At 46.5% G+C, this 12287-nt stretch overlaps 1 protein-coding gene across 1 annotated transcript; it reads left to right on the top strand.

The window, feature by feature from the left end:
• Positions 1 to 8061: 8061 nt before the first annotated feature.
• LOC123429038 (receptor kinase-like protein Xa21) lies at positions 8062 to 11406 on the top strand. Its single transcript, XM_045113105.1, has 3 exons — positions 8062 to 8553; positions 8776 to 10912; positions 11027 to 11406. The coding sequence occupies exons 1-3, from the start codon at positions 8062 to 8064 to the stop codon at positions 11404 to 11406; spliced, it is 3009 nt and encodes a 1002-aa protein (XP_044969040.1).
• Positions 11407 to 12287: the final 881 nt, after the last annotated feature.

Below are 12287 nucleotides of genomic sequence, written 5' to 3'. Positions count from 1 at the left end.
CTCCAGAATTAGCTCACCGGACCGCTCCACTAGACAAAGTTTCTTCAATATATCATAAATTCCCAGTAGTTTCCCTCCGCTGCCTTGGGACAATGAAACAACAAGTGAAGTGTGTTGTTAGGGCCTTGGTTGCATGTCGGACAGTGCGTTTTTTTACTTTCATATGTTTTGCTGCTAAGATGGCGTGACAAGGTATAGCTTTGTGCAGAGCCCTTCAAATAAATATATTTTTATCATAACCAGGCATTATAAACTACACACTGAATTCCAAGTGTTTCCAGTGATAGAAGAATTACTGCTCGGTTCGATCTTCAGACCAAATCGGCTTTACTACCCCACATGGTAGGCGGACCGTACTAGAAACCTGTCGTTTCTTGAAGGGTTCCAGGGTACAAAATCGGACATCTCATGAAGCGGGAGATGGATTGACAAGATCCTTTTGGCGTCGATTCACCATAATGTATGATTCACTAATTAACTCTTCATCCTATTTCCATGTAACTTGATCGATGAGGTTACAAACCTTTGAGATAACTTTCCTAGATGGTGACTGAGGTATTCATGGGTCTTTTCAAATGTTGATATTAAATCCATCTCTTACTCTCCATATAAAATGTTTTCCGGGTGTATCCAGTGCTGCCATTATGTTTTGCCACGTGTATGATGCTCTCCTCTTTAGGGTTGCATTCATAAGATCCTCGTTGGGTAAGTATTTTGCCTTAAGTATATCAGCACAAAAAGAGTTGGGGTTGTCAATCAGACGCCAAGCTTGTTTTGCCAAAATTGTAAGATTAAAGTAGTGTATGTCTTTGAACCCCATACCCCTCTCTTCTTTGGTATGCACATCTTCCACTATGATAGAACGTCAGAAGCAAATTGCACCTATATTATGAAGCATCAGAAGCACTCAAGCACGAGAGGAGGCGACTAGGGTTTCCCCTCCTCCCCTCCCTCCGCCGCCGGCCGCCGGCCTAGCGCCCCCCGCCCCCGTCCCCTTTCGTCCCCCTCCTTCCCCCGTCCAGATCCGCCTTCGCGTCGCCTCCCCGGGAGGTGGCCGGGGCGGAGCTCAAGCTCCTCTCCTGCGGGCTCCCTCCTCCCCCGTCTCCTCCCTGCCGCCACTGGCGGTCGCCCCCGACGCTGGCCCGGGTGGTGCCGGCGGCGGCGGCCCTTCTTGTCCCCCGCGTGCGTGCTCCCTTCCCGGGGCAGGGAGGCGGCGGCGGTGCAGCCCGGTTTGGCTGCGGTCCGGCGGCGCTGCGGCGGCGGCCGGCGGCAGGCGTTGTGTCGGCGCCGGTCCTTAGCGGCGGGGCGGCGTGGTGGCGCAGGGTAACCGGCGTCGTGCCCCCGACCCAGATCTGGGCCCGACGGGCCCCATCTGGGTCCTAGCGGACCGGCCCCCTGGCGTGCCTCATTGTCTGTTGCGCGGTGAGGAAGAGGAGCTCTGATGTGGGGCGGCGGCGCCGACGGCGTGCCTGCGGCAGCGCGAGGGCGGGAGCTTTACGGGCCTATGAGGGCTCGGTCGGGCCTGTGGGACCACGGGCCTGGTGTGCTCCTGCTATTGCGTCCGGACGGCTACCGTCGCTGGCGGTGGAGGTGGAGCCCTCCCGCGTGCCTATGGTGATGTTGCCTAGTCCCGGCTCTGAATCATCGTTGTGTTGTCCTCACTTCGCGGTGTTGTCGTGAGACGGTGTGGGGGGCTCAAGACCGCGTTGGCGCAGGGTGGTGGTTGGTTTGGTGGCAGGCTCCGGAGTGCTCGAGGTGCGGGTTGGGAATGGGGGAAACCCCTGTCGGCATGGTCGACACCACACCGGCGCGGTGGCACCTGTGGGTGCCACCTGACCTTCCGGGAGGGCGTCGAGGGCTACCCTTCCTCTCGCATCGTCGTGTACCGGGGGAAACCTTGGCAGCAGCGTCGTCATCGTCGTCATCGTCGCAATCCTTCTTGAAGGTGTTGATTGGTGTCGGCGCTTTGGAGTCTTGGAGCCTAGTGGAGGATCCCAGGTGGACGCAACGGTCGCGAGGCTTCTTCGTTTTTGTTGATCCACCGTTGTCGGCATTTATTTCTTTTGCTCTTTATCTATAGTTTTTTTTTAAGGGTGACTGTGTTGCTTCTGCCCGAGCACCTATCCCTGAATAGTTCGGTTGGTTGCTTTATAATACAAAGCGGGGGAAACCCTTTTTTGGAGGAACATCTTCCACTATGCAAACCACAACATTTTTTTTGTGTGGCATCATCGCCCCACCGGAAACTTGATATCGCATCCATGAATTTTTTGCAAAAGTTTTTAGGAATTTTAAACATCGACATCGCATATATGTTCGTATAGATTGTGCTAAAGATTTCAGTAAAATCTCCATCCTCCAGAATATAAACACTTCTCCTTCCATCCCTGAGCCTTTGGATAAGGTCGTCAATTAAATACTGGAAGCTATCACTTTTATCTAGATCCAGTGTTGTTGAAAGCCCCAAGTATTTATCATTGAGCGCTTCCACCATTACATCTAGAGTGGAGCAAACCTCAGCTTTGATTTTTTTTAGAAAAGGTGGCGGAGCCCCGGCCTCTACAAAACCTCAGCTTTGATAATCACTTTAATCCTTGGGCTAGAGAATATGCTTGATTTCTCAACACTCACAAGCTGGCAAGATGTTGCACAGTACCTATCTACTACAGACTGTAAGCTGAAAGCATCAGTACCATTTGCCTTCATTAAGATTAGACAATCATAAGGAAATAACTAATTTGTATCAGCCGATGCATTATGAGAAACCTTTACCCAAAGGAAGATATAAGGAGATAAAGGGCTCCCAACGAGAGTCCCGTCGAAGTTTGGTTTATTCAACTCTGTCATAAGGTTTCTACATGTCCAATTTCACCGCACACCAACCATCTTTCCCATCCATCTTCTGTTTGATTGTGTGTAGACTTTCATATGCTATTAGAACATTATCTATAATCATTCTACCTAGCACGCAAACAATTTGTGCAGGGCTTATGATCTCTGGAACAATATTTTCAGTCATGCAACAATCAATTTAGAGATGACCTTATAAGTCACGTTACTTAAAGTGATGGGCCTAAATTGTGTAACTCGTTCTGGGGTGTCTACCTTAGGGACCGTGACAATGGTTGCATTGTTCCGACCTTAAGCTATAACACAAGAGTTTACTGTCTGAAATACCTCCCCGACCAGATCCTTTCGAAGCGTAGGCCAATACATGTTGTGAAAAACAGCAAGCAACCTATCTGGACCCGGGGATTTTAAGTCCGCAATTGAAAACAAGGCCTTTCTAACCTCCTCAGATGTGTAAAGCTTCATCAACGCAATGTTTCGGGGGAAACCCTAGATCTGGGTCTACCGGATCGGACGATGACGATGCTTTCGGTGGGGTTTTCCCTCCTGGGGGCATCGTTTTGGAGCAAGTGTTGGCTGGATGGTACAAGAGGAAGATCGGTGTTACATTCACCGCAAGGCCGATGGCGGATCCCGGCGGCATGGTGCTGCGGAGTTTCGCCGACGGTCGCGTGTGGATGAATACGTGTAGGATGGTGGAGCTGTCTGGCACCGTGGTGACGTCAAACGACAGGCCTGGCAAGGTCACTGCATTAGTACCAGATCTTTTTTTTAAAAGGAGGTTAAGATCCCTCGACCTCTGCATCAATCGATGCATACAGCCATCTTTATTACTTATTCAACAAAGGTCTGACAAGAACATACATCAAGTCACCTGATGCTCTCACTCACACCTAGAAAACGCGATAATGTGGAGTGCTCTCACTCCACATATCTAAAACCGATGTCGTCGCCGATCCATCCACATTAGAAGCCGCCATCATCATCGAACCGCTGGCCCATCTTCAGGAGAGAAATCGGCATCATCCATGCCAGTCCGGCCATCCGTCGGCGCCACCATGACGCCCAACGGTACCACCTCCTTGCGCTAATCCATCCAGACGCGAAGACTCTGTAAGATCTGTCATGCGTAGCACCTGCCGAACAGGCATGACAAAGCATAGCACCTGTCGGCCAGGCATGACCTGACATCACTACCGAAGCTCCGTGCAGGACGAAGATGCTTCACCTCCTGCCTCTGTCTTCCAGCGCTTCTCCACAAACGATGCTCCCTAGAGAGGAAAGACACCGCAATGCCGCCATCATCCGATCTGGAAAACCAGATCCTAGGGTTTCCCCTGGAGCAGCACGAGTGGATCGACCTCCCTGCGCTCATCCATCCAAACGCGAAGACTCATAAGATCTGTCATGCATAGCACCTACTGAACAGGCATGACAAAGCGTAGCACCTGTCGGCCAGGCATGACCTGACATCACCACTAAAGCTCCGTGCAGGACGAAGACGCTCCACCTCCTGCCTCTATCTTCTAGCGCTGCTCCAGAAATGATGCTCCCTAGAGAGGAACGACACCGCAGTGCCGCCATCGTCCGATCTGGAAAACCAGATCCTAGGGTTTCCCCTGGAGCAGCATGAGTGGATCGATAATAGTTACAGGACGAAGCTTTCATCAAGGTAACGACGCAGAACGCCGCCATCGTCCGTCGTCGGCTCGGTTTTCACCGGCAACTATGTCTCCCCGACTCGCAGCCAGTACCTAATCCTGCGACGAGCCCGGTCACGGGATCCCAAGATCTGCCGTCACCGGTGCCGCCACAAGGACCCACCACATGGCATGTCATCCCTGGCGGAGGGGACGCCGCCACCACCATGGTCGGATCCGGGTTAGCCGTCGTCGTCGCCACCGCCAAGACCGGATCCGGGCTGAACGCCGTCGCTGCCACCGCCACCGGCAACGCCCAGCTCCACCTTCATCTTCTAGCCACGTCCAGCCGACCGGCATGCCACTCCCAGCCAATCTCCACCCACGCCACCGTCGGGAGCTGCTGCGCCGCCGTGCCTTGGATCCGCATGATGCCGTTGTCGAAGCCGCCGTCCCGCGCCGCACGACATCGAACGAGGAGAAGGGAAATCCCCGCCGCCGCCTACACCGACCGGATCGGCGGCGCCGGCCAGGCTTTGCCCGACCGCGTCCTTAGGCGGCGGCGAGGAAGGAGGGAGGGAGAGGAGGCTGCTGGAGGTGGCGGCTGGGGAGCCCTCCCCGTCACCCACAGGAGCGACGTGGGAGGGTCAGATGCGATCTCCCGTCCAGCTAGAGATGGGTTAGTATCAGATCTGGAGATGGGTTGGTGGAAGACGGCGGCGACAGCCTGTGCGCCGGACCGGTTTGGACCCAGTCCCGGTATGTGGCTGGGATGGGGCATCCGGCTTTAGATGCGAGGGTTTGGTGCGATGTCTGTTTGATATTAGGCTCGGACATTCGGCACACCTTCATCATGAAGATAGGAGTAGAGGCATGTGTTGTCAAGATGGTGGATTGCTTTCTAAGGTTTTTAAGAATAATTATTAAAATGGTTGCATACATAGTCCAGATGCAGAAGCCGGGAGTATATCCTCTTTTTTTTTAAATGAACGCAATGTTCATATAAACTGTATGCACACAGTCCACAACCTCCATATTGGGTACTTGACCTTGTCCACCGCTTCCCTTCATCTTCTCATAAAAGTCAAAAACTTAATAGATAGGGCATGTCAAGTGCTTAGTCGACAGAAAAACTTATGCTTAGTGGACCCACATTGAGGGACCTTCTATTTCAAGCTTTGTGCGTCTGAATGTCGGACAGACACATAGAGCGCCACGACTGGGCCGACATTTTATCGGTCGGTTTTTAGTGACTTGACCCATTTCTTAATGTTCCTCTGGTTTTCTAATGTTTTTCTTCTGTCTTACTGGCTTTCAGTTGGAGTTATCATTTAATTTTACAAAAAAAGAAAAATATTCTAAAATGTGAGAACATTTTTGGAAAAACTTGAAGAATTATCAAGAAAACATGGACAAATATTCAAACTTTTAGAACATTTATGGAGGTTCGTCAAAATTTTGTGAAAATGAAAAATCAAACAGAATGTTTAAAAAACAGAATACTTTAATTTTCATAAATATATTGCATGTTTGTAACAGTTTAAAAAATCATGAACATTTCCCAAAAAATATGAAAGTGTAAATTTTAATGAATGTTTTTTAGAAAAACAGTGAACAGTTTCTAAAAAAGGAAAATAGAAAATAGAGAAAGAAATAGAAATAAAAAGAAATTGCAAGCGCAAAAAACAAAGAGATGGATAGAAGAGGCATGCTAGGTTTCGCTCGTGTCAGCATGTGTGAACCCTAGCTGCCCGCCCCGACCTTCCCCTGCTCCCCACGCTGCTACCAGAAGAAGTAAGCGGGCAAGGCCCTCTAGGTGGACGGCAGCTGCATGGGGCATCTTTATGTGTGTGTTGTTTAAAGATTTGGTACTCCGTCCGATCCGAATTAAATAATTCGGATTGGAGGGAGTACTTCATTTTGCTGTGGTTGCGACCACAGTCTACAACGATGGATGATCTCACGTGTATGACCTGGTAACCTGTGTATATGAAGAACTTTGAAGTGGTCAGATTAGTTCAGTTACTCCTTTTTTTTTGCTTGCACCATGATTTGATTTAAAACTGCCAGATGTGTCACGTTTACTCGCTTCACTCTACAACAAGGTCGAGTTCTCGCCGGGGCTCAGATTAAAGCAGGCGATCTATAACAAGTACTCGGCATATTATGTTTCAGTGGCAGCAGCCCTCGAAACCCGCATTAGTGGTCTCTGCTCTTTACAACATGCCTTGACACGTTCTGTTTCTCCATTTGCAGCAAAAAGACGAGTCTGCTCATCGTCTTGATCAGATGGGAGGCTTCCAAAATGCTTCCTCCACCTCCCGGGGAGCAGAATGGACACACAATGCCCAAGTTCGGCAAAGCATTTCAAACAATGTACGAAACTTGCTCCATATGAACAGAATTTATAGCTTCTGCTTTAAGCAGAGCCAGCATTCGCCAAACAGAGTACAGAAATCCTATTCCTACGTATCCTTTCTGCAAAAGTTTTACCTACTGCCTCACCAACCGGCTGTAACTTAGCATGGTGGCCGGCGCCATGCACTGCCCGTACGTGTGAACTAGGTGTTGTCAACCTCTTCAACCTCTTTGTTCATCAATGAGAATAAGCAACTACCTGTTTTAAGTCAGAAAAAAAAGAGGCAATAACTATCATCAATGAGCCATGCAAAAAATAAAAACTGTCACCAATAGTAGTACGTAGTACTCCCTCCGTTCCTAAATATAAGACCTTTTAGAGATTGTACTATAAACTACATACGGATGTATATAGACATATTTTAGAGTATAGATTCACTCATTTTGCTTCGTATGTAGTCTTCTAGTGAAATACCTAAAAGGTCTTATATTTTGGAACGGAGGGAGTACAATTTTTTTGATAAATTTGTTACGTAAGAATAGCATCACTCTTTTAATTATTTCCATGTATTACTCTGTGGGTTTAAAAAAGTAAACGATAAGATGAAAAAAAAAAAGATAAGAAATCATCTTGCGTTGAATGACAACCAGCTTTCCAGCTTAGGCTGTCCGTAATGGAGAGTATTATATATTAGTATCAATGCATATGATACTAGTGTATGATACTATCTTTTTAATGCAGGGTATCATATGTTAGTATCATATACACTATTTTATTTATTGTCACGCATGACATATAGTAATATAACATTTATTATGATACAATATCATGATAGATACTTAACCTCCTCTTTCTTCATTTAATTCTATATCATGTTATCAAAATTGCCTCGTTGGCATGCATGATACTAGTTATGATACTCCCATTACGACCAACCTTAATCATCCCGTGATGATAATCAATATGGATAACTTTACAATAATGCGTGACAACTTAGATGTAGATCGAACATAAACAATTCGGAAGCTACTAGTAGTTTAGTGACCTGCTTGACTCTTGAAAGTAAAGATCAGCCCCGGGTACCTTGACGCGGAAGTTTACTTGACTGCTACCTTGGCGCCGTACTTGACTTCTTGGCCTTGACCAAATCATACCATACGGCTCAAGTCCTTAAAATGTTTCATTCATGTCCACATAGTACTCACCAACAACATGGCTCGTCCTCTGTTAGCCATCCTCGTCCTCCTCCTCTCATCAGCTGCAACCCTAGCTGATAGCACTACTGACACGGACAGAGATGCTCTGCTCTGCCTCAAGTCCGGCCTCCACAGCCCCACCGGAGCTCTGGCCACATGGAACAACAACACCTCGCCGGATTTCTGCACCTGGCACGGCGTCGCATGCACAACAAGCACAAGGGAACCACCTCTCGTGGTGGCCTTGAACATGGAGTCGGAGGGCCTTGCTGGTGAGATCCCATCCTGCATCTCCAACCTCACTTCTCTGGTAAGGATCCACCTGCCTAACAACCAGCTCTCCGGCCGCATTCCACGGGAGCTCGGCCATCTCTCCGGGCTCCGGTACCTTAACCTTAGCTTCAACGCGCTGAGCGGCACCATACCGTCCAGCCTCGGCATGCTTAACCACCTTTCTTCTCTTGACCTGGGCAGCAACGGATTTTCCGGTGAGATTCCGCCGCTGTTGGGGAGCTCACCGGCTCTACAGATAGTCAGTCTACCCAACAACATTCTTGACGGTGAGATTCCACAGCTGCTGGCGAGTAGTTCCTCGCTCCGTTACCTTTCCCTAGAGAACAATAGCATTGGCGGGGCGATCCCTGCATCCCTTTTCAACAGCTCAACAATCACAGAGATACACCTTTGGAAAAACAAACTTTGTGGTGCAATTCCACCTTTCATGATTTTCCCTTCGAAACTCACGTACCTAGATCTCGCCAGGAATAGCCTTACCGGGGTCGTGCCGCCATCAGTAGCAAACCTCTCGTTCCTTTCCACACTCTATCTCGCAGATAACCAGTTGCAAGGATCCATTCCAGATTTGGGTAAACTTTCGGGCCTGCAAATTCTCGGTCTCTCGTATAACAGTTTGTCAGGAATAGTGCCCCCCTCCATTTACAATTTGTCTTCATTGAATTTTCTTGGGCTGGCTAACAATAATCTTGGAGGAACACTGCCTTTCGATATTGGTAACACACTTCCCAATATCCAAACATTGATGATGGGTAATAATAATTTTGAGGGAGACATACCTTCCCTACTAACAAATGCCTCTGCCATGATGTATATCCATCTAGGCAACAACTCTCTTACTGGGGTGGTTCCTTCTTTTAGCTCCATGAAAAATTTGGAGTACGTAATGTTGTACTCAAATCATCTAGAGGCTGGAGACTGGTCATTCTTCTCCTCTTTGGCAAACTGTACACAACTTCGGAAACTTAATGTGGGTAGGAACAACTTGCGTGGGGATTTGCCAGTAAATTCCCTGGAAAATCTGCCCAAAAGCTTGACAGCTCTGACTCTTCGGTACAACAACATCTTTGGCACAATACCCTTGGAGGTTGGAAACATGTCTAGCCTTTCCATTCTCTATCTTGATAAAAATCTTTTCATGGGACCTATACCTTCTACCGTTGGTCAGCTACACAACCTGGTCGTGCTTAGCCTGTCAAAAAATAATTTTTCAGGAGAGATACCTCCTTCCATTGGCAAACTAAATCAACTGCAAGAGCTTTACCTGCAAGAAAATCAGTTGGGTGGAAGCATACCTGAAAGTCTAGGCAGTTGCCATAACTTGTTGGCACTGAATCTTTCGTATAATACCTTTGGTGGAAGCATAAATGGACAAATGTTTGGCAGATTGAATCAGTTGAGTTGGCTACTTGATCTTTCACACAATGAACTTGCAATGTCCATACCACTACAGATGGGTAGGCTGATAAACCTTGGTTCATTGAGCCTATCTCACAACAATCTCACAGGCAGAATCCCGTCCACGCTTGGCCAGTGTGTCCGGTTGGAACTGCTTCGTGTAGAAGGAAACCTCCTACAAGGAAGCATACCACAATCACTAGCAAGTCTCAAAGGCATCCAAGTGTTAGATTTCTCCCATAACAATATATCTGGTATAATCCCAGAGTTCCTGGCAACTTTCACTTCATTGCGGTATCTAAATATGTCCTTCAACAACTTGGAAGGGCTAGTTCCCATTGGTGGAGTATTTGATAATAAGAGTGGTATTTTTGTACAAGAAAATCCTCATCTTTGCTCAAGTGTTGCAACAGAAGAGCTTCCTCGGTGCTTTGCTTCGGTAACCATAAATAAGCACAAGTTCATCATTCCAGTGGTGATAACTCTATCAACTCTTGCTGCACTAGCTTCAATCATGGGGATGTTAAATTTCTGGTTAAAGAGGAGGTGCAGATCCAGTAAGAGCATTGACCCTTGCTACATGGATTTGAAGAGGATATCGTACTGTGATGTAAGAAAAGCAACAGATAGATTTTCTATAGACAACGTAGTTGGTATGGGGAAATTTGGGGTAGTCTATAAAGGTTGGTTCGACGCACGAGACGGCACGGTTGCTGTGAAAGTATTCAAGCTCAATCAACATGGCGCACCGCAAACCTTCATTGCTGAGTGCAAGGCGTTGCAACATATCCGTCATCGGAATATCGTGAAGGTGATAACTGCATGCTCAACTAATGACCTAGTGGGAAATGAGTTCAAAGCTCTAGTCTTTGTGTATATGGCCAATGGGAGCCTTGAAAACCGACTTCATAAGCAGTGTGGTGATTTGAGTTTAGGGGCAGTGATATGCATATCAGTTGACATTGCTTCTGCTCTCGATTACCTCCATAACGAGTGCATCCCACCAATTGTTCACTGTGATATGAAGCCAAGCAACATACTTTTCGACGAAGACGATATTGCACATGTCAGTGACTTTGGTCTAGCAAGGCTAATTTGTAGCTGTTCATCTGGAGTGCAGAGCAGTGCAACAAGCATATTTGGCCCAAGGGGGACTATTGGTTACATACCTCCCGGTTAGTTGTTGGGCACAAAAAAAAACTATTTTGTTGGTATTATTAGTACTAGCTAATGACATGTTTCATAGTTTGCTCCTCTAATTTGCCTTTCGTTTCAAAACATTATTGCAGAGTATGGCCTAGCAAGTGAAATCTCAACAGAGGGCGATGTCTATAGCTATGGCATTGTCCTTTTGGAAATGCTAACACGGAAACAACCTACTCATGAAGAATTCGGTTATGGCTTTACACTCCACAAGTATGTCGAAGCATCACTTTCACAGATTGAAGACATTCTTCACCCTAGCCTTACTTCAGAAATGGGAGGTGAACATGTCAATCATATGCCACACATGCAAGGACACAAGGCATTTACACAGAAGAATATATGTGCTCTCCGGCTCCTTAAACTCGGCCTGTTATGCTCTGCAGAATCATCGAAAGATCGCCCAACAATGCATGATGTATACAGTGAAGTAACCAAAGTAAAAGAGGATTTTCTCTCTCTATGAACAGCTGAACCAATGACGTTACGTAATGAACACAAACATGGTGGAAGAAGATGAAGCGCATTGAATGAAAATATGTTGTTATCTTTGTCCTTTTCTGGAAGGCAATCTATTCTACTTGCTGTAATAATTTAGTTGCCTACTTTCTCGATGTCTTGACATGATTTTTTAACATCAGTCTGTTGTTTGTTTTCAGGCATTATTAAAGATAAATTTACCTGATAATGAACTGCGGCTTCTACTCGGCACATTTCTCTTTGATTTTCTTTACTGAAAAAACTATAGCCGAGTACAAAAGAAAAAAAAATGACAAATGAAACACCTGTTTGTATATTTACAGAAATATAGGTGGCCTTGTCCCCACATGTGAGTGACACAAGGGTGTGCCAATTTGTCAAATTCGAACAAAGACTTGTTGTATTTTAAAACCGCTCAGTACTAAAACACAACGTGCACACCTATCAAACGTCTACATACACAACTATTTAACTGAATTTCACATGGAGCACTAAAGCTCATTGTGTTGTTAACCTCTCACATGCTCCCAGGTGAACAATAAAAAATACTTCCTCCGTCTCAAAATAAGTGTCTTAAGCTTAGTATAAATTTGTACTAGAGCTATTACAAAGTTGAGACAGTTATTTTGGGACAGAGGGAGTAGTAAACAAACTTTTTTGAAAAATAGTTTTTTTTTCTAAACAACATATGTCCATATCTTGGGCACGTGACCTAAGTTTCGTAGAAAGGAAACACATATTTTTTGGCCCAGGAAAATCTATCTGAGTGTTTTTCCCGGCACACAAAACATGTATTGCTATGATAAATACCACACATACAGAAGACACGAACATGTGTTCTGTAAAAACATAAATTATAGAAAAACA

The sequence above is a fragment of the Hordeum vulgare genome, chromosome 2H (assembly GCF_904849725.1).
Source record: "Hordeum vulgare subsp. vulgare chromosome 2H, MorexV3_pseudomolecules_assembly, whole genome shotgun sequence".
NCBI lineage: Eukaryota > Viridiplantae > Streptophyta > Magnoliopsida > Poales > Poaceae > Hordeum > Hordeum vulgare.
The sequence above is the reverse complement of the archived record's forward strand: the minus strand, read 5'-3'. Positions and strand labels throughout refer to the sequence as shown.